The following is a 20,033-nucleotide window of genomic DNA, read 5'->3' as shown; positions in this document are numbered from 1 at the left end:
TCCTGCTGAGAGTAGAGTCACTCCCCAGCAGGTGCGTTGGGTGGGCAGAGTGGGTTGGGGCACCCGTTTTTCCAGGAGACCCCAATTGGCTGGGGCCCCTGGGCACAGGCCCCATTGGCCCAATGGCTAATTCACCACTGGATAGAATATGAGATCAAATGCTTCTTCTGTTGAATCATCCCTGGTTTTCTGGGACATATTTAAACCACATAAACTCAAAATTAAGGGATTGAAAATAAAATATATAAATAGGAAACCCAGTAGGGTTGAAAACTCACATGATAATAGATTCCACCAGACCCATTAAGCAGAGTGCTGCAAACACTTATCAGTGGAGAAATGTATCACTTTTTTTTTTTTTTTTTTTTTTTTTGGTTGAAGCATGTTCAATATGTGTGATCCCAAAAACATAAAATGCTTGGGACTAGATGGAGGGTTAGAAATGCATCTACATCCTTTCCCTTCAAGGAGGCTGGTTTGAATCCAACCCAAGTTGGGTCTATTACCTTTTGAGGACTATATGGAATTACTTTAGTGTTTTCGATCCATTTCCCTGCATCCATCTCACAGAAATCATCACCACCATAAATGACAGTAAACTAACAACCTCAGAAAAGCGGTCAAGGATATATTTCTGTCAGGTGAGCATATATTAAAGAAGTATTATCAAAATATATACATACTTCTCTTCTCAAAGAGCACTACATCTGTTCCTCTAACCAACTGCGATGTTTTGGTGTTCTCAGCCAATGTAGTACACTGTTGATCTTTACTGCTGAATAGAAAGGCCCTGTTGAAATTGAGAGGGGAAAGCAGTGGAAGAAACAGTCATTAATGTTATTTAAATTATTGTCTTAGTGAAAATTTTTCATTATCCATTTTAGATTTTATCAGTCATGGCAGTTTAGAGACATTTTAAGCTTTTGGTAAAATTTTCAAAAGCACCTGAAGTGCCTAAATTGGACTTAGGCTCCTAAGTCTCTCCAGCACATTTTGAAAATGTTGCCCTTTGTCTGGAGTAGGTTGTAACTGCCTAGCCTATAACTCAGCCTGCACAAACTGAACTATGGGTGTTCGCTTGCATTCACATTAGGAAAAGTGGTTATGTAAAAGGAGTCCTAGCTAGCTCATGTTAACTAAGCCTGACTTACACTCAGCTTTTCCCTGGTCTAGCAAAGCCTGATACACCATGACAGGCTGCTCTTACTAACACAACAACACAAACAAAACAGTGTTCAACAATTACGGGCCAAAAACACGACAGAACCATTACATTAAACAGCAATGTTGAGTAGGGTTACCATACGTCCGGATTTTCTCGGACATGTCCGGCTTTTTGGTCCTCAAATCCCCGTCTGGGGGGAATTGCCAAAAAGCCGGACATGTCCGGAAAAACAGGGAGGGGTATTGGGGCTTGGGTCCGGGCCGGCGCCGCTCGACCAGGGCCGGTGCTGGGCCGGGGCCGGGCCCGAGCCGCTCAGCCGGAACTGGGGCCCGAGCCGAGCTGGGCCGGAGCTGCTGGGACCGGGGCTGGGGGTCTCAGCCGCCAGCTGGAGCTGCTCGGCCGGGGCCGGGGCTGGGGCCGGTGCCCCGGGGCCCGAGCCGAGCTGGAGTCGCTAGGGCCGGGGGTGCTCGGCCAGGTCTGGGGGTGCTTGGCCGGGTCCGGTGTGCTCGGCCGGAACTAGGGCCAGCGCCCCAGGGCCCGAGCCGAGCTGAGCCGGGCCAGAGACGCTGGGGCCAGAGCCTCTTGGCCGGGGCCAGCCGGCCGCCGGAGGGAGCCACTCGGCCGGGGGGCCAGACTGGGCTGTGTCTCCTCGCGCTGCCCCAGCCCCAGCCCCAGCCCCAGCTTACCTGCTGCCTCCCTGTTTCAGGCTTCCTGCAAACATTTGATTCGTGGGAAGCAGGGGAGGGGGAGAAACGGGGGGGGCGGAGCATTAAGGGGAGGGGGCAGAGTTGGGGAGGGGACTTTGGGAAGGGGCGGAGTTGGGGCAGCGCTGGGGGTGGAGTTGGGGTGGGGCCCCGTGGAGTGTCCTCCTTTTTTTTTATTAAAATATGGTAACCCTAATGTTGAGTCCACTCCTGTAGTATTTTTAACTCATGCAACTTTCTTCTCCTGGGTCCCCCCCCCCATGCTAATCAGCACACGGTGTTGATTTAAAAGTATTTCTACAAAGAAGTCCCATTGGTCTAAAAACCAGGCTTGATCAAGGGCTCAAAGGCACAGGGGCTTCATACTGCTCCAGTAGCAAAATTCCCATAAACTTCAGTGAAGCAGGATCAGGTCCCACAGGCAGAGTTCATGGCTGCAGCCCTGACTTCCACACCTGGCAATCAGGAGGCTGAGGGATGATATTGTGTATGTAGAGGTCCCAGCAGTTACCCCTCTACAAAAGTTCCATGTATATTTTTAACTTTTCTTTAAGGAACTTGGTCCAAATCTCTCTCTTGCCTTTCCTCGGTGAGAGCTCCAGGAGTGTTGCTGAAGTTCTGCATCCTCTACATAGCTTACCAGGAGGGAAGGGGGGGGGGGGTCACAGAGGATGGGTGATGATTCATTTGCATGAAAATAGTAGCTGGAGCCTGGCAGTGACTTCTGTGATCCTGTTTGGTAGCATCCCTTTAAAATGAATATTGTTTCTTGGTGGATCTTTGCCATCTTTAAAACTTTCAGTAGATTTTAAATTGATTGCCAAGCTATAAACCGCTTTAAAAACTCAGCACCAGATCACCTATGGCTCGAATGGGGGGAGGGGAATCGGAAGGGCAGAAAATTCCATAAGATTCACCTCTGGAATTTTCAAAGAAGCATCATTTGGAAGAGAAAGGGTTGGGGATCCCTGGAGTTTAGAGAGGAAGGCCTCCCAGCCCCATGGATGGACAGGACCTGGTATGAAGGGACCCTCCCTTTAGAGTGCAGGCTTCTCCCTTTACACTGCTCCACCAGACCCCTTCCCTCAGGCAGCATGCTGGGCTCTGCAGTTAATGTTGCTGCAAGGAACGATAACTGTCAGTAGAATATCCAGTCAGATATATGGCGACTGAGTAGGGGACAGTGCTACAGGTTGGCTTGTTCCCTACTCCATCACCTCCAATGCCCCAAAATCCCACAGAGACCCTTACTCATAGGACCTCCACAGGGAAGCAAGGAGGGGAGGTGGGGCCATTCCCTCCCTCTCAGGGAGGCAAGAGAAGATCTAGTCCACACACATTAGTGCAGGGGACCCTCTGGCTCATGGTGCAGAATAAGAATGTGACAGACGCAACAAGTTCTGCTGCTGATGTCCTGTTTTCTGATCAGTGCATTTCTTATAGGCCTATGTATGGCAAAGGGTCTGAAGGCACCTGGATATTGGGTGTGTTAGATTGTTTGTCAGGAGGGTTTGTGCATCAAGATACCAAGTTTTTTTCCAACACATATGCTGAAATTAAAAACACCATCTTCATGGTCTCTCCTTCCATATTGTCTCTTTTCACCCACATCTCCCAGGTATTGACTTTCTGGGCATTTTTTCCTTTCCTCCCAAACCTCAGAATAAACTTCCTCCTGAGGAACACCTTTAGAAAGCTTCCTGAACATATAAAGCAGAATACTCAGTCGTTCACAATGGAATATAGCTGTGGGACACATCAGAAATTACCTGCATGTGAATTTTGTTTCAGCTTCACATTTCTCAGCACATTCTTCTTTACGGTTTGTTTTGTAAGTCTGTTTTGTTTGACCAACTATCGAAGCACCCTCCGTTTTTGCATAGTTGTCTAGTATGTCTCCTTGTGCTAAAAGAAAACAAAAAAAAGGAGCGGTGATTAAAAAGTGTGACTTCTGCAGTTCATATAATTTATTCTTTTAAATCGCATTTTCTGTCACACATTGGCAAGTGACGCTGCCATTTAATTTGTGTGCATTTGAGCTAATGGTAACACACCCTGAATAAGCTCCATTCTCCTGGCACTGTAAAGGTTGGCATCACTGGACACAAAGACAGAGCAAAAGTGCTTTGACGATGAGAACAAGTCATTTGATGCATAGGGAATGGGAAGCAGGCAGAGAGACCCAAAGGGGTGAGGAAGCGAAACGGAGTGAATCAGAATCAAGGGAGATGATTTTGGAAACAGTATTTTGGAGAGACTGGAAGGATGGAAGTGATGCGAAAAAATGACTCTCGTTCAGTTTTATCTGTCACATCTTCTTGGTTGTCGGTCTCCAGATGTTTTGAGTGGAAACAAGACAACCTCAGTCATCAGGCTATCACTGCAGCTAATTACAAAGACCATGTTTCTTGTTATAATATCTCAAGACCGGATCAGATTTAATAGTCAAACTGTCAGGTCGTGTCTTTGATTGCAATGAATTACAAAATTGTGAATTGGTAAATAAATTAATTTGGCAGTTTCTGAAAGCTAGACTTACATGTTAAATGTGTTGGATGAATTTGCTAATATGTTTTATATCTGCATGAACCAATTAATGCTAAGATGTTCAATTATATTCACCCTTGTAAAGGAATTTGCTATCTAATTAACTTTCCTCTGACATCTATAAAAATTCTAAATGTCTATTCATCAGTTAAACAATTGTTTCTCTGTTGTTTTTAGCAGCAGAATTACAGAGAGCACTAATCATGTGGTTTTATCATTTCCTTTTCAAACGAGGATATTCTTGATAAATGTTTGATACTAAGAATTATTCATTCAGTGTGAAATTCACCCCTAAACAGAGAGTGACCCCAAGGCCTACACATCACTCAAATCCATTTACACCTTGTGCAGACCCTCTGCACAGGGATGAACTTCACTCTCATAGAAGTTGATTTGAATCAACACATATTGGGCCTGATTCACGCTGCATTACTCCAGTTTTATGCCAGCGTAACTCCAATGAATTTAAGGGAGTTTTGAGAGTTCACACCATTACATACATGTATACTGTCCATATTTATATTATGCCAAATGCTTTTTTGTTGCAGCTATCAAAGTAAATTTATCTCCATTGTAGTTAAGTCACACGTCAAGGGTATTGTTTTATAGGTGCCAGAGGCAGTGGCTCAGTAGTATAAGAATCCAAGCATCCAAGAAAATCTCCAACCTTTCAGAATCCCATATCTACCCCTACCTTACTGATACATCTTTGTGGCACTCTAGTGGCCTGCCCTTTTCTCCGGAGCCAGCCTGGAGCCAAATGTACCTTCTCCTGGAGTTTTCATGGAAGTGCCACAGGTAACGGACACTTCTCCTCAAACTTCACAATCTGGGTATGCAGGGAACAAAGCACCTGCCTCGGCCAACCCTCTCATTGTCATACACAAGTTTTACACTGGTTTAATTCCATTGATTTCAGTGAGTTACTGTACTTTCAATTTACACCAGTGTAAGTGCAGACAAAGTCAGATCCAGAGTATCAGCTATGGGAGGAAATACTCCTAGTCCTACTGCCAGCTACTGTCCTTACTACCCATAATCCCTAGCTAAGTAGCTAGGGTCTAGTAGTTAGTGTACTAGTCTAGCATTTGGGAGACCTGGGTTCAAGTCCCTGCTCTGCTACAGTCTTCCTGTGTAACCTTCAGCACATAATTCACCTTTCTGTGCTTCCATTCCTCATGTGTAAAACGGGGTTAATAGCACTGCCCTACCCCGTTGGGGTATTTTAAGGGCAAACACTGAAAGATTGTGAGGTACTCTGGTGACAGGGGCTATATAAATACTTTAAATAGATAGCTGGAGAACATGCTCTGGGATTCAACTACCTAGTGTCCTGTTGTATGATTATGGAGCAATAGCTGTTTATGGGCCACCTATGGTTTTGCTCATCTCTAATCTCAAATTCTATCTGTTTTCCGAAACAGCCCCACCTCAGATATTCAATTGCTTTCTCTGATCATACAGGAAGCATCCCCATTCTTACTCATCAGTGTCATGAATAGAAAATAACATTTGCTCATATCTTTGCACCTACAAAGCTGCTGCTCCTTTTTTTTTTTAACTGATTTAAATTGTGCACGAATACATTTGGAAGATGTTTATAAGCTAATTTTGGCCGAACTGCTAACTAGTAACAGACAAGAGAATGTGACTTAAATTCCTTTATGAAGATAGCAAAATACAAATAAAATAACTGATCTCAAAATACAACAGGCTGTGCATTATTTTAACCTAAAGTCCAATTTGTTATAAACCCAGAAATGGCACAAGGACATTAATTAACAGGCCAGTCAAATATCTGGAAGTAAACTGATCTGTTCCAGTTATATATGTATCACTTATAAATGTTCCAGGGCTGATCCAGAATACATAACTGACTGTTTCATTAAGGTCCAGAGAGGGGTCAGTGTGGCTCACTAGTTTGGGATATGTGAGGTTGTGTTGGTAACACTGAGCAAATGCCTTTTCGGGTTTTTTTCTTTAAAGATTTTTAAAAATGATAAATTAACAAGGGCTAATGACACTTCTGTTATGACAACATTTAGAGAGACAAGGTGGATGAGGTAATATCTTTTATTGGACCAACTTCTGTGGCATTGTAGGTAATCAGAGGGTTATAGATGGTGAGACCTCTGGGGATGAGGTTTCGTTTCTTGCATATGCTCAGTAAGCAGATGTCGCTCGCTGTTCAGGTCTAATTGGCAGTCCATTCTCGTGGCTTCTGCCAGTTAAGGACAAAAATGGAGAATACTGCCAGGATATTGATATATAACTTAAGCATTGGAATAAGCAATTTTGTGAATTAATAAACAGATCCCCACCAAGATGTAAACTACAATTTAATCCAGCAATGAACCTGGCAGGCAACAGGCCAATGACATTAGAGGAAGTGATGCTAGTGGTCAAATAGTCATTGTAGCAGGGTGGTCATCCTGCTCCTGCCCGGAGGGGTTGAAAGCAGCCCTGGGAGAGAGCTGGGACTGAAGGAAAAGGAAAGGCTGATTGGGGAAGTAGTCTCAGCTGGGGCCATGCCCCAATCAGGCCGCAACTGGCCCTATAACAGGGCTGCTTGCCAGAGCTCAGGAGTCTCTCCCTAGCTGTAGAGAGAGACAGGCCTGACTGCTTGGGAGCTGAACAGGGTACCTGAGTGGAGCAGGGCTGGGCAAAGGCTAGAGGAGCTGGGGAGCTCCAGCCTGGAAAACCCCCGGACTGCAGGCCTTGCTAAAGGCCAGAAAAGATACAGGGGTTTCAGAGGTGCAGCCCAAGAGAAGGCAGAGGCAGCAGGCCCAAACCCTCCTTGCTGATGAGTGGCAATTACACTGCAGTCCACCCCAGTGAGCGGGGCCTAGATGGTGACTGGCAGTAGCCAAAGACTGAGGCGAGGTGGGGATAGGGGGTAGGAGGTTCCCCAGGGAGGGGAGACCCTGAGAGACTGTGGGGTACTGCAGGGGGCAGAACCCCAAGGGAAGGGGCACCGGGGTCCAGGAGGCAAGCAAGACATCGGCCTGCAGAGGGTGCTCCGGAGGCTGGTAAAGCTAATTCCCTGAAAGACCAGCAGGAGGCACTGCGCTGGTGAGTCGCCGCACCGTTACAGTCATGAAATGATAAAGCACTTGGTTTTGACAATATTTCATTAGAACTGAAAACGAGGCCCAGATATAGTTCATTGGCTTCAGAGTCGTCTTAAAAGTTTGAGAAACTGGTCATATTCCACAAGATTGGGAAAGAAGAGCAATCAGCTTGCTCAAATTATAGAAGGGCAATGCTGCTGTCAGTCCCAAGGAAGGTGTTGATGATCAGACTACAGCACCAGCTGAAATACTGTTTCAATCCAAAAATGAGAGACAACCAGTGTGGATTCCACACAGGTCGAGCTACCGTCCATGTTATATAAGCTCTGTGGAATGCAATTGACAAATGACTCAAGTGACAAAAGGAAGTTAACGTCATGTTTATAGACTTTGTAGCTTCTTTTGACTCAGGGCATTGACACTGTGGATGCTGCGGTGCCAATATGAAGTGCTTGAGGACTTAGTGCGCCAAGTGGAGGAACTGTACCTCAGTGCATTTATCTATGTGAGCGTCAACGATCGTATTACAGCCTGGGTCTCAGGACTATGCCCGGTATGTGTTCTCTCACATACATTATTTAATGTTCTAATAAATTACCTGATGACAACGCTGACTGGGGCCAAAGCATGAGGTGTGAAATTTAAAGATTCATCTTTAGAGCATTTTGAGTATATGGCTGTATTGCCTTACTTAGAGAGACTACAGTCCAACTATGGCTAATGCTGAAAGAGCTGGAGAAAAACTCTCTCTGGAACTTAAGACCAATGGTGATCTAACCAAAGCTATGCTGTGATGGGGTGCATGAGCCCCACACTGGTGAACTACTGATTAAAGAACAGCTCTGGGTCTAGAAAGCCCCACCTAGCTACACCAACTTGACATGGTCACATTGGAGGCTAGGCTCAAAAGGGAGAAGCTCACCTCAAGCTTGGTGGACAAAGCAAAGCAGTTGTGTGCTGCAAGCTACTGCAGAGAAGCTGCTGGGGCTCCATGTGACCAAGGCCAGATTTCACTGCCAAATGACTACAGTGTCATCACCCCACAGAAGTCATGAATGACAGGTCACAGCTGATAGAGGAAGACCCTCTGGAGCACAATCAGAGAGAACTCCAGGGGGAATCCAGAAACAAACCAGTGAAACTGACAGAGGAATCAAAACGGGGATAGGAAATGGCCCAAGGAACAGGCATAAGGGTGCCCACCCTTAGGCCACATATCTGAGTATTATTCACAGGTTCTACAGCCACTGACCATTGCCATTGGGAGATATGGCCACCAACACTCGCCACTGGGTGGTGCTGCAAGGTTCGGACTTCAATCCCTCCAACACATGTTGAAGAATGCGGGTACTGGCCAAGTCCTGTTAAAAGAACAGGAGGTGTAATGGTGACCCTGACCCAAAAGTGGCAACGGATACAGAAAATTTACTGAAATGGAAGGTGGAGAGCAAGCAACAGCAGGTGGCCCAGCAACAGCAAGGTCAACTAATACTACTACAAGTGGCCCAGAAGCAGCACCAACTACTCCAGAAACTGATAACACAGCATCAAGTGCAACAGGAACAACTGATTCAGCAGATGGCATCACTCTTGCAGCCTGAAGGGGCATCTAACACTCAGAGACCTGGACCCTCAGGGGACATCCTCCCCATTGGGCTGCCAATCAGGCTTACAAAAATGGGACCACGAGATGACCCAGAAGCCTTCCTGATCACCTTCAAATGGGTGGCCACCGCAGCCTGTTGGCCACAAGAACACTGGGCCACCATGATAGACCCATATTTGACAGGACCTGCAGAAGCCACCTGTTGGGGCTTGGACTCCATAGAAGCATTGGACTACAACAAGGTAAAGGCAGTTATTCTCAACTACCTGGACATCAACCCTGAGATGTTCCACCAGCAGTTCTGAAATGAGAGATACCAGCCAGAAGCCCGACCCAGGTGGTGGCCAACACCTGAAGGACCAGTGTTGCTTCTGGTTGAACCCCAAGAAGCAGACCAGAATACAGGTGGCAGAAGCTATCCTGTTGCAGCAGTACAGGTTCTCCCAGCCAGCAGGAAGGAGTGGGTGAAACACCATCAACTGTCGATACTGGCAGAAGCTGTAACCTTGATGGAGAACAATCTGGCAGCCAATAGTCCAGCCTCAATGACACTTAGGATGGGAGCCCCCAGAACCAGGACACTGACCCCTAATGAGGACCTTGCTAGAATGGGCCACCTACCTTTGTGTCACCCCCACTTGGCGAGCAGGACCCAGGCACTGAGGCGGAATGGTCACCATAGAGGGGGGTATGCCCACCAGGAGGCCCTGTGGCCCCAGGAACGAGCCAGATGACTGTGACCCCGAAAGGGAGTTGCTTCAAGTGTGGACAGCAAGGGCATTTTAGGCGAGAGTGCCCCTTCATGGACTGCAGCTATGGACAGGCATGGATGGCAGACACCAGAGCTTGTAGGCGGGGCCTGGCCAAGGTGATGCTGCCAGTATGGGTCAACAGAGCTGAAGTGATCGGTCTGATAGACTCAGGGTGTAGCCAAACCATTGTATGGACAAGCTTAGTAGAGTCCCCTGATACATAAGGTGCTCTGCCATACCTCCAGTCCTTTCACAGGGACATGAGTCCCTGCAACAAGAGTATCAGAGGGGTAGCCGTGTTAGTCTGAATCTGTAAAAAGCAACAGAGGGTCCTGTGGCACCTTTGAGACTAACAGAAGTACTGGGAGCATAAGCTTTCGTGGGTCAGAACCTGACTTCTTGCATCTGAAGAAGTGAGGTTCTGACCCACGAAAGCTTATGCTCCCAGTACTTCTGTTAGTCTCAAAGGTGCCACAGGACCCTCTGTTGCTTGCAACAAGAGTGAAGCTGATGGTAAGCGGTTACACTGGGACTTGCCAGGTCAGCCTAGCTGACACCCTGGCTTACCCAGTAACATTAGGGACGGATTGGAAGTGGTTTGAGGGACTCCTCAAGCAGTGATGCAGGGACTGCCCCACCTCAGAAACCAACCCAGGCCTGAACATGAGGGGACTTATGGGCCAAGACACAATTGAAGACCCCTGGGAGTGCCCCGCCAGCCAGCAGTGCCAACCTAGCAGCCCACTAGCTCTGGGACACCCAAGGAAATAAGCCACAATTGGCTACCAGAAGATGAGGATTTTGTGCAAGAACAATGGGAGGACCAGACTCTGAGCTGGGCATTGTAACAGATAGCTGTCTCCGATGGGGAGGTGGGCAAAACCCAATGAGTAAAGCACTGGCCCCACTTTGAGCTTTGGAACGAGTGATGAGTGATGAGACCATCAAACCCAGGAAACATGTCGATGGCTGCTGGGAGTCAAGAAGTTCCACTGGAGGCTTCTACACCTAACTCACTCAGTGCCATATGCCAGGTACTTGGGGTGAAAAAAGACACTGGAGAGGGTGGCCCTTAGATTCTTCTGGCTGGGAATCTACAGAAACGGTGTTCGATTTTTGTCTTGTGCCCTGAATGCCAGCTGGCAGGGCCCAAAGGGACGCCAAAGGCCCCTCTGATTCTGCTCCCAGTGGTGGGCATACCCTTGGAATGGGTAGGAAAAGATTTAGTGGGGCCCATTGAGAAGATCACATCGAGGTACTGGTATTTATTGGTGATAGTAGACTATGCCACACAGTACCCTGAAGCCATCCCACTACACACAACAAATATGCTCACCATAGTGAACAAACTCATGAAGGTCTTCACCAGGGTCAGAATACCAAGGAAATACTGATGGACCGAGGGTCCAACTTCTTGACCAAACAGATGTAGGAATTGTGTAAACTGTAGAGGATCAGAGCCCTGAAGACTTCCATCTACCATCTGCAAACAGATGGGCTGGTGGAGCAGTTCAACGGGACCCTGTAGGCCATGTTGAGGAAATTGGTCAAAATGGACACTTGACACTGGGCCTGACTGCTACCATCATTGCTATTTGTCATATGGGAGGTCCTCCAAACCACCACAGGATTCTTGCCCTTCAAGCTTCTGTGTGTAGACAGCCCAGGGGGATTTTGGACCTCCTCCGGGAGGCCTGGAAAGAACAGGGAATGGGGTGGTGGGCTCAGTGCCATATATGTTCCAATTTTCAAGAATAACTGAAAATGTTAAGGGACTTTGCTAAGGAAAACCTCTTGAAGGTCTCTTGAAGACCCAGGAACAGACCAACAACAAGGGGACACAGTTGCAAACATTCAAACCAGGTGACAGGGCTTGTTGTTACTCCCAATGCCCGAGTCAAAACTATTGGCCCTGTGGCAGGGGCCATTTGAAGTGGTAAGAATAATAGGGCCAGTTTATTATGAGATCCGTCAGCCTGGGAGATGGAAGGAGATGCAAATTTATCACCTCAACCTACTGAAGGCCTGGAAGACTCAAGATGGCCTTCTGATAGCTCTTTATTCCCCAGAACCAGAACTGGGGCCTCAAGCCATGACATCCACAGACCCAACCGCTGTGCCAATGGGGCCGGAGCTCAATTAAAGCCAGCAAGACCAAACACTGCGACTGACTCAGGCCTTCCCCATAGTGTTCTCAGCCCTCCCAGGGAGGATGTAGCAAGTACAGGAGACTCATCGACCTCTGCCAAAGAAAAGGTGGGAGGTGGTCTGCGAAGAACTCCAGGCTATGTTGACACTGAGGGTCATCAACAAGTCCCACAGTGAGTGAAGAAGCCTTATTGTGCTGGTGCCAAACCCAACGGCTCAATGAGATTCTGCATAGAATTTAGAAAAGTCAACACGATATTGCTATTTGATGCATATCCGATGCCCAGGTGGACGAGCTACTAGAGAGACTGGGGAGCGCCGAGTATATATCCATGCTAGATTTGACTGTAGGATACTGGCAAATCCCTATGGCAAAGGTATCCCAGGAGAAGGCAGCCTTTCCCTACTCCCTTTAGCATCTATCATTTTGTGACTATGCCTTTTGGCCTATAGAGTATCTGCCACCTTTCAGTGACTGACAAATAAGGTGCTGTAGCCCCATGACCCCATGCACGCCTATATTGATGACATAGTCATCTATAGCTACAGTCAGGAAGACCACTTACAACACATCATCATGGTTGTTCAAGCCCTTGGGAAGGTTTACTGCAAATCTGGCTAAGTGCCACCTTGGGCAGAGAGAAGTGACATACTTCAGGTACCTGATAGGGTGGGGCCAGCGAAAACCCCAGTGGATAAGGTCCAGGCACTAACCGATGGTATGACCATGTCGACCAAGAAGCAGGTGCAACATTTCCTAGGCCAGGCTGGCTATTGTAGGGGGTTTGTGCCTGGCTTTGCCACAATAGTCGCACCCCCTCCTCACTGATCTAGTAAAAAGCACCCACCCCAGGAAGGTGCAATGGACAAAGGCATGTGACAGGGCCTTCAGAACTCTGAAGAACCGGCTAGCTCAGGGGCCAGTTCTCTTCCACCTCAATTTTTCAGAGACTTTTATCCTTCAGATGGACATGTCAGAAGTAGGTCTTGCGACCATGTTGTCCCAAGAGGTAGGAGGTGAGAAACATTCAATATTGTATCTGAGTATGAAGCTATTCCCACAGGAGGAGATTGAAAAAGAGGCCCTGGCTGTGAAATGGACCATAGAGGACCTATACTATTATCTACTAGGGAACTCCTTCTTACTCTTTGCGGATCACGCCTCCCTCTACTCGCTAAATTCTATGAAGGACACCGATGACCGGGTTGAGATGATACATCTCCTTGCAGCCTTATGACTTCCAGATGCTCAACTGCCTGGGAAGGGCACATGGAAAATTGATTTTTTTCCTCGGGAGGGAGGAGGAGAGCAGGAGGAATTGCTTCAACTAAATCCATTTAAAAACACTCCTTTAGTTAAATCAGTGCAAGTTGTGTGTAAACAAGGCCTAAGCTAAGAAAAGACATATGACTGGGTGATACTTCCATGCATTCAAAGAAGCTTTAGAAATGAACCTGCGAAGGGACAGGATGCAGATGACCCCCAAGCTACTTAGGAGAGGACAATCCAAAAATACTGAATAGAACTGGAAACATACAATGGCTGTTGTACGAGAAACGAACATCTCAAGGAGAGGACACCTGTACAAATAGTAATTTCCCAAACAAGGGACTCCATGGGGAAAGTTAATGCAATCTAATACCTACTCACTTCAAAGGGACTAGAATATGAGTGTTGTACACAACACGGTAAGCATCTTTTGACTCTGATAGGCTGGACCACAGCTTGTCTGTAAGAGCAGTGGTCACTTTGACAGATCACAAGATGCCACACGAGGCATTATGCTACACATGTGAGTCCCTTATTATCTGATTTCTCTTTCCTTACCTACAGGTCTGTATCTGTTTAAATTAGCTTTTACAGGTAATGCTAGGACTGCTTTGATACCATTTATATTATTTTATTATGATTTTTCTCTGTCTGATTCTAATGAACTTGGTTGCATTGAAGATCCCTGTGGTCTGAGACTGTTTGGGGGGAAATAGTGCAGTCCATCCCAAGAGAGGGAAAGTGATTGGCCTAGCGCAGTGAGCAGTCAATAGGGAAAGCCTAGTCATCACTGACACAAGCCAAGTTACAGGGGGCCTGAAGTAAAAATAACCCATTCCAAAGCCAAAAAGGAATCTTCCCTTTTATAAATGGGATTTATTGCTTAATGGTGAGGGTAAACTTGACACAAATCTAATAGCCACTTGACTGACTACACCTCCTTGGTAAACACAGTTCAAGCAGAATAGTCACAAAGCCCTAATTCTGAAAAGAGACATTCCTGTGACCATAGTGGGCCTCTGCTGGCATTAGCCAGCACAACTTGAAAATGGAGTGATTTTGTTCATTCAAGTTCTACAATAATCACCCCTGCAATACAACATTATTCTTAATCATCACTTAGCATCTACAGTATGCTAGGTGCCTTTCAGACAAATAAAATAGACAAAGAGGCAAATTCTTCTCTCAGTCCTATCAATATAAATCGAGACCCAACAGAAGTCATTAAAGTTGCTCTGGATTTACACTGGTGTTGCTGAAGGCAGATTTTGGCTTGTGGTCCCTGTCCCTAGGAGCATACAATCTAATGGTAGACATGATGCAAGTGATGGTTACGAACAAGAACAGGGAGGACAGACAGGACTAGGAAAACAGATAGGAGTTACAATAATAAGGTCACATAGTTACTTAGATGTACTACACACATCTTGCTGATTCCACTCTTTACTGTATTCCCAGACAAAAATGGCATTAAGAAGAAGTAAGATTGAGAGAATATATCAGTAATTTAGGGTAAAATATAGGGATGTTGTATTCATCTCAGATACATTCATTACTAATCCTGAAAATTCAGGATAAAGGTTAAACTTAAAGACGTCCGCACATGTTAAGGTATGAAAATATCCTGCTAGGGTATCCAAACAACCTTACCTCTGCCCCATAGCGACACCATGCAATAACCATATGGTTGTGATTAAGGCATTCAGTGTTGATGGTCTAAAATTAGATTAAATTAATTTTTAAAGACAGATAATTTTTTTTCTTTTCCTTTCCCTCATGGTGTCAGTACAGAGAATACTACTATGAGAAAACAATGAACATGTATGTGAATAATGTTGATGCTTTTATTCACCCAGCACTGAGTTGTGACATGTGCCTACTGCAGTTTTTTCTTAGTCTGTGGAATTCTCTAACATTAAAAAGATGTTACTTTCTTATTCAGAAAAGGGAACAAAGATTGACATTTACAGCAGTTTGAGAAAGGCCCATGAAGAGACTGGTAAGGCAAATACTGAGTATGTTTCTTAAATACCTTGCCAACAGAGGACAAAATCCTATAAACCCCTAATCATATAAATAGTCCTCACTCACATAAATAATCCCTTTGATTTCAGTTGGGAGTATTCAGGACAACTCAGAAACTAGAATTTAAATTCACTTAGATATGCTTTAACACCAAATAATTACTATATTTTGTTATAGAAGGGCCCCTCTGTAATATTTCTAAATCCTAACTTCCATTAGCTAGAATCTATTCATACCTTTTACAAGTAACTATAACAGCTGTTTCTTTTATATCCCTCACTCCCACACAATCACACATACAACACATCCCTGTTTTCTTCTGTTATCTTTCCATATGATCTCTATCAAGATAAAGTTGTTATATAATCATATGACATATTGCCTTGATTGTTAACCTTACTTTTAAAACTGCTATTGCAGCAGTTCATGTAGACATACACAATGTCTGCAGGAAGAAATGCCATCAGGTTTTGATATCTGAGTCAAGTTTCATTTGTACAGCACACAGAGTACTTATTCAAAATCTCCATAGCATTTGCTGATCTTCATAAAACAAATATGTATTTTAAAAGGCTTAACATATTGTCTAGCATTTTATAAATCCTCTTGTTTTTATCTTTTGAAGAACTAATCTTATGGAGTCTAGACTACTGAAGATTAAATTCCAATCTATTGAAATGCTTTATTGCCCCATACAAATCAGTAATAGGAAAGCCTCTTATAAGAAGCTGGCCACAGAAGAGACTAAAATCTCCATGCTACAGGGGATGTTTTCTTTTGTTTCTGCTTTTTAAAAAAAAACTTTGGATTTAAAAACAAACAAAAAATAACAATCTGTAATACTGCACTAAATAAATCAAAATCAGACAGCTTTGGGATATTTGATAGTAACTGATGTAATAAACAGACCTCGGGTCTGATCTAAAGCCCACATGGAGTCTTTCCATGGACTTAACACAGCTTTTATATTAGGCCTGTATTGGCCTAGTTTCAAAGGTGCTGAGTACCTTCAGTTCCCATTGGCTTCCATGGTATTTGTGGGTGCTCATTACCTCTGAAAATCTGGCCACTGGTAAATCTGTTGTCATTTGTTCAACACAAAAACACTGAAGGATGGTTCATCATTTTTTCTGGGACTTTAGCAAAGAGCAGGATAAATATGTGAGATCTCTGCTACCACTGGGCCTATGTCCGAAGTTTCATGATTTACACCATTTAGTGCTGCCAAATCCTTTGTTTAACCGACCACTTGTTGAATGTGGTATGACAAAGTTGCAAACAACTCAATCTGAGTGTTGTTATTCGTTCTAAGGGCTGCATGGTATGACACAATCACAAAAATTAGCGAGTATCCTAGTAGTGCATTACATTGAATCAGAAGAACATATAAATCAGGAAATGAGACATATATACTGTTATATACAAGGATATACAATATAGTGTATAATACATAACAATTATTTTAAGTATAGAGGGGACTAAACCAAAATTTAGATCAGGAGATTCTGGAGCTTTGAAGGAATTCAGAATCTGAACTAGGCTCTGGATAGAAATATTGTGGCTAGCACTTACTCTTTTAATGGGAAAGCCTAATCTTTGAACCCAAATACTCCTGGACATTTTCAGAGCTTAAAGGGGTCAGATCCCCCAGGGGTCACAGATCTGGCAATAACAATAGTAATAATAATCAAGCAAAGTCACCGAAGGGTGCACTTTAAGCACTTTTTTAACAAAAATGCTGCTCCCAGATTATGATAGGCTCCCTTCCCCGCTCCCTCCCACATATATTTTTTCAGGCCACTTTCAGCACTGCTTTAAGGCATCTGAAATCCAGATAGAATTTGAATTTTTCAGTTTGAACCCCTCTCTAATACTAACAAATACTAGCAGCAGCAGGTAGTCGGGACTGCAGGGTCCCCTTTCTGTAGCTGCCACGCTTTGTCAGAGAGCCTTCATAAAGGAGCAACAAATATAGATTTGAGAGAAGATAAGTGATCCTGGGCTGTGTGGCTTTCACATAGACCTTTAAAAGCTAGGAACATTACTAATTTGCGCTTTTAAATATATAGGTCAATGTTTGCTGACTTGGGTGCCTAAAGTTTGGCAAGTAAATAAAAGTGGCCTGATTTGCAGAGTTGCTGCACAACAACAGCTCCCATTTTCCTCTCTAGGAGCAGTGGTTGCTCAGCATCTCTGCAAATCAGGCCCTTTGAATTAGGTGCCTAAATATGGATTTAGGTACCCAATTTCAAGCACCAAATTTGGAAAGTTTGGCCAGAATCTCACTGATTAAAATGCAATATAAAGAAACCTTACCTGTGTATAGAAATAAAAGTAACAGAAAGACGGCTTTGCTAATCCCCATTTTGGGACAGGCTGGCTCTGTGCTGAAAGCTGTGTTAATGCTGTGTCAGTTTTATTGACTCACTGTCGACTTAGACAGCATCAAACAAACAAGATAGTCAAATTAAGTTAATCATTCTCCCTATTCTGTGACCCACTCTGCCACGATCTAAATGTTCAAACATTACCTTGAATTCAGGATCTTACAAAATAATGTTTAAATGTTTGTATTAGATGCTGAGAAAAGATGAAAGAACTCTCCTCTCATACAGGGCATGCTTTAGCTCTGAAATTGTTAGGCCTCATTTTGCTAACCTAAAGGCAGGGAGAGCATTACTGAAAAAATACAAAAAACAACGAGGAGTCCTTGTGGCACCTAGAGACTAATACATTTATTTGGGCATAAGCTTTTGTGGGCTAAAACCCACTTCATCAGCTGCATGGCATGAAAAATACAGAAATAAGTATAAATATTACAGCACATGAAAAGATGGTAGTTGCCTTATCAAGTTGTGGTGTTTAGATGCTGCATGTGATTATTAGAACTGGGAGCACTGGCCGTTGGGAGTCTGAAAGGACAGGAAACAGGAAGGAGGGGGGACGAGTTGAGGAGGCTGAGTGAGAGTTACAGAGTGTGCAGCTACAGCTTGGTAAAGAGATTTCCACTGTAAATAAAGTTCTGTTGAAGTTTGTTAATACCTTGCCTGGTGGATACAACACAAATGGGGGTCAGTGCTAAGGAGCCTAATTCAATTAAGATGGAAGTGTCCTAGTCTCAGCAGTTGACAAGAAGGGGTGAATATCAAAGGAGGAAGTTACTTTTGTAGTGCTAACGAGGCCAATGCAATCAAAGTGGACATTGTCCATTTCCAACAGCTGACAAGAAGGCGTGAGTATCAGCAGAGGGGAAAATTACTTTTTGCCACTGAGCAGAATGCAAATAACTGCTATTCTGTGTCTTCAATGCCAAGGCCCTGATGCTAATCTCAGTTACATTGTTGTATTGGCATAAATGCAGCTATGCCTGATTTATACCAGTGTAAGCGAGAAGAAAATCAGGCGCAAATAATGTTAACTGGGTTATATTGTCATTCTACAGTTTCATCAAAGAAATCCCTCTCATTGTTTTTGCATTTTAGACACACTTTAGGGTTGGGTTTTGTCGTTGATGTTTACTTACAGAGAAGGGTTTGTGGATTTTTGTTTTATTTTAATTTCTAACAATGTCTAACATGCCAGTAACCACTATTGACCTTAGGTCTATGAGATCTATGTGGCTACAGTTGGGCTCCTCCTTTCCACAGACATAGCCACACCCACACAAAATCTTCTAGCCAGCCTGCCACACCCCTCTGCTCACCCATGTTCCAGACTGATTTCAACACTAGCAGAGATTCTCTAAATGTCCTAAATGCCCTCTCTCTTGGAAAAATTGCACTTCAGCATTGGTTCGTAGCCTTTCAGACTACGTTGGGTTGGTGGGGGAGCCTCCCCTTAAGCTGTGGAGTCAAATATGCAAGTAACTCAGGAGAGCCTGAAGGGTAGGGAGCTCCAAACTGTCTAAGGATGGGAGAGGGTGTAAATAAATTAAGGAAGGGGGAGCTGGATGGGACTCCACATGAGTTACTCTGCATAGAGTCCTATAAAACCTAGAGCTGTTCCTATTTGTAGCTCTGTGAAGTACTCATTTTCTCAACAGGCTCTTTTAATACCCTGCTATCGAACTTCCTGCTGCAGTGGAAATTATTCTGCTAGGCCCTTTGTGAAGCACTGCAGAGAGCAGGATCCCATAAGATGTTCCAGAGAACCCTGTTAGCAGACTAGAGAAACATGATTTTCATTAACAGCAGGGATTAGTCCTATTGGAAGAGAAGAGGAGTTGTGCATGAGGTGGAAATCAGTTCAGGGAGGTAGCTGATAATTGAAGGAGGGAAGGATTTACTGTTCTTACAGACTGGGAAAAAACAGCTGGGTCAGAGAAGAGAGAGGGATAAGTAAAGGGCCGGCTGTTCTTCAGTTAACAGTGTGTGGATGGTTTTAGGACCAGGCTTGAGGCAGTATTATTTCCAGGAAAAAAAGCAGAAAGCGAAGAACAGAAAATACCATAAACTTCAATAGCGGACAAACTTCTGGGAGCTACTCAGACCTTTTGACTTAGTCCCGAACTCCAGGGACCTCCCTGCCTCCTCCTAAAATATCTGTCATTTCCTCCCACCCACATGGCTACCTTTAAACCTGCACAAGGCCCAGCATGTCTATTAGTCTGTCCTTTCAAAGTTCCTAGCACTCTGGAGGTTAACCCTTAGTTGAGCCTCAGCTAGCTCAGGAGGTTGTGTGTCTAGTGGCCAGGGCTGACTCCAGGCACTAGCTTAACAAGCAGGTGCTTGGGGCGGCCAAGGGAG

General features: G+C 44.8%; 1 protein-coding gene across 1 annotated transcript in view; it reads right to left on the bottom strand.

The window, feature by feature from the left end:
• The window catches only part of PLG (plasminogen), a 63,954-nt gene extending 46,193 nt beyond the window's left edge, over nucleotides 1-17,761 (bottom strand). Inside the window, exons 1-3 of the mRNA XM_034765279.1 lie at nucleotides 17,605-17,761; nucleotides 3,639-3,774; nucleotides 684-790 (exon numbers count right to left, since the gene is read on the bottom strand). Coding sequence (XP_034621170.1) covers nucleotides 684-790; nucleotides 3,639-3,774; nucleotides 17,605-17,653 — 292 coding nt within the window. The 5' untranslated portion in view covers nucleotides 17,654-17,761. The remainder of the gene's footprint in view (nucleotides 1-683; nucleotides 791-3,638; nucleotides 3,775-17,604) is intronic.
• Between the last annotated feature and the right edge of the window lie 2,272 nt (nucleotides 17,762-20,033).

This window comes from Trachemys scripta, chromosome 3, assembly GCF_013100865.1.
Source record: "Trachemys scripta elegans isolate TJP31775 chromosome 3, CAS_Tse_1.0, whole genome shotgun sequence".
In the NCBI taxonomy this organism is placed as follows: Eukaryota; Metazoa; Chordata; order Testudines; family Emydidae; genus Trachemys; species Trachemys scripta.
The sequence above is the reverse complement of the archived record's forward strand: the minus strand, read 5'-3'. Positions and strand labels throughout refer to the sequence as shown.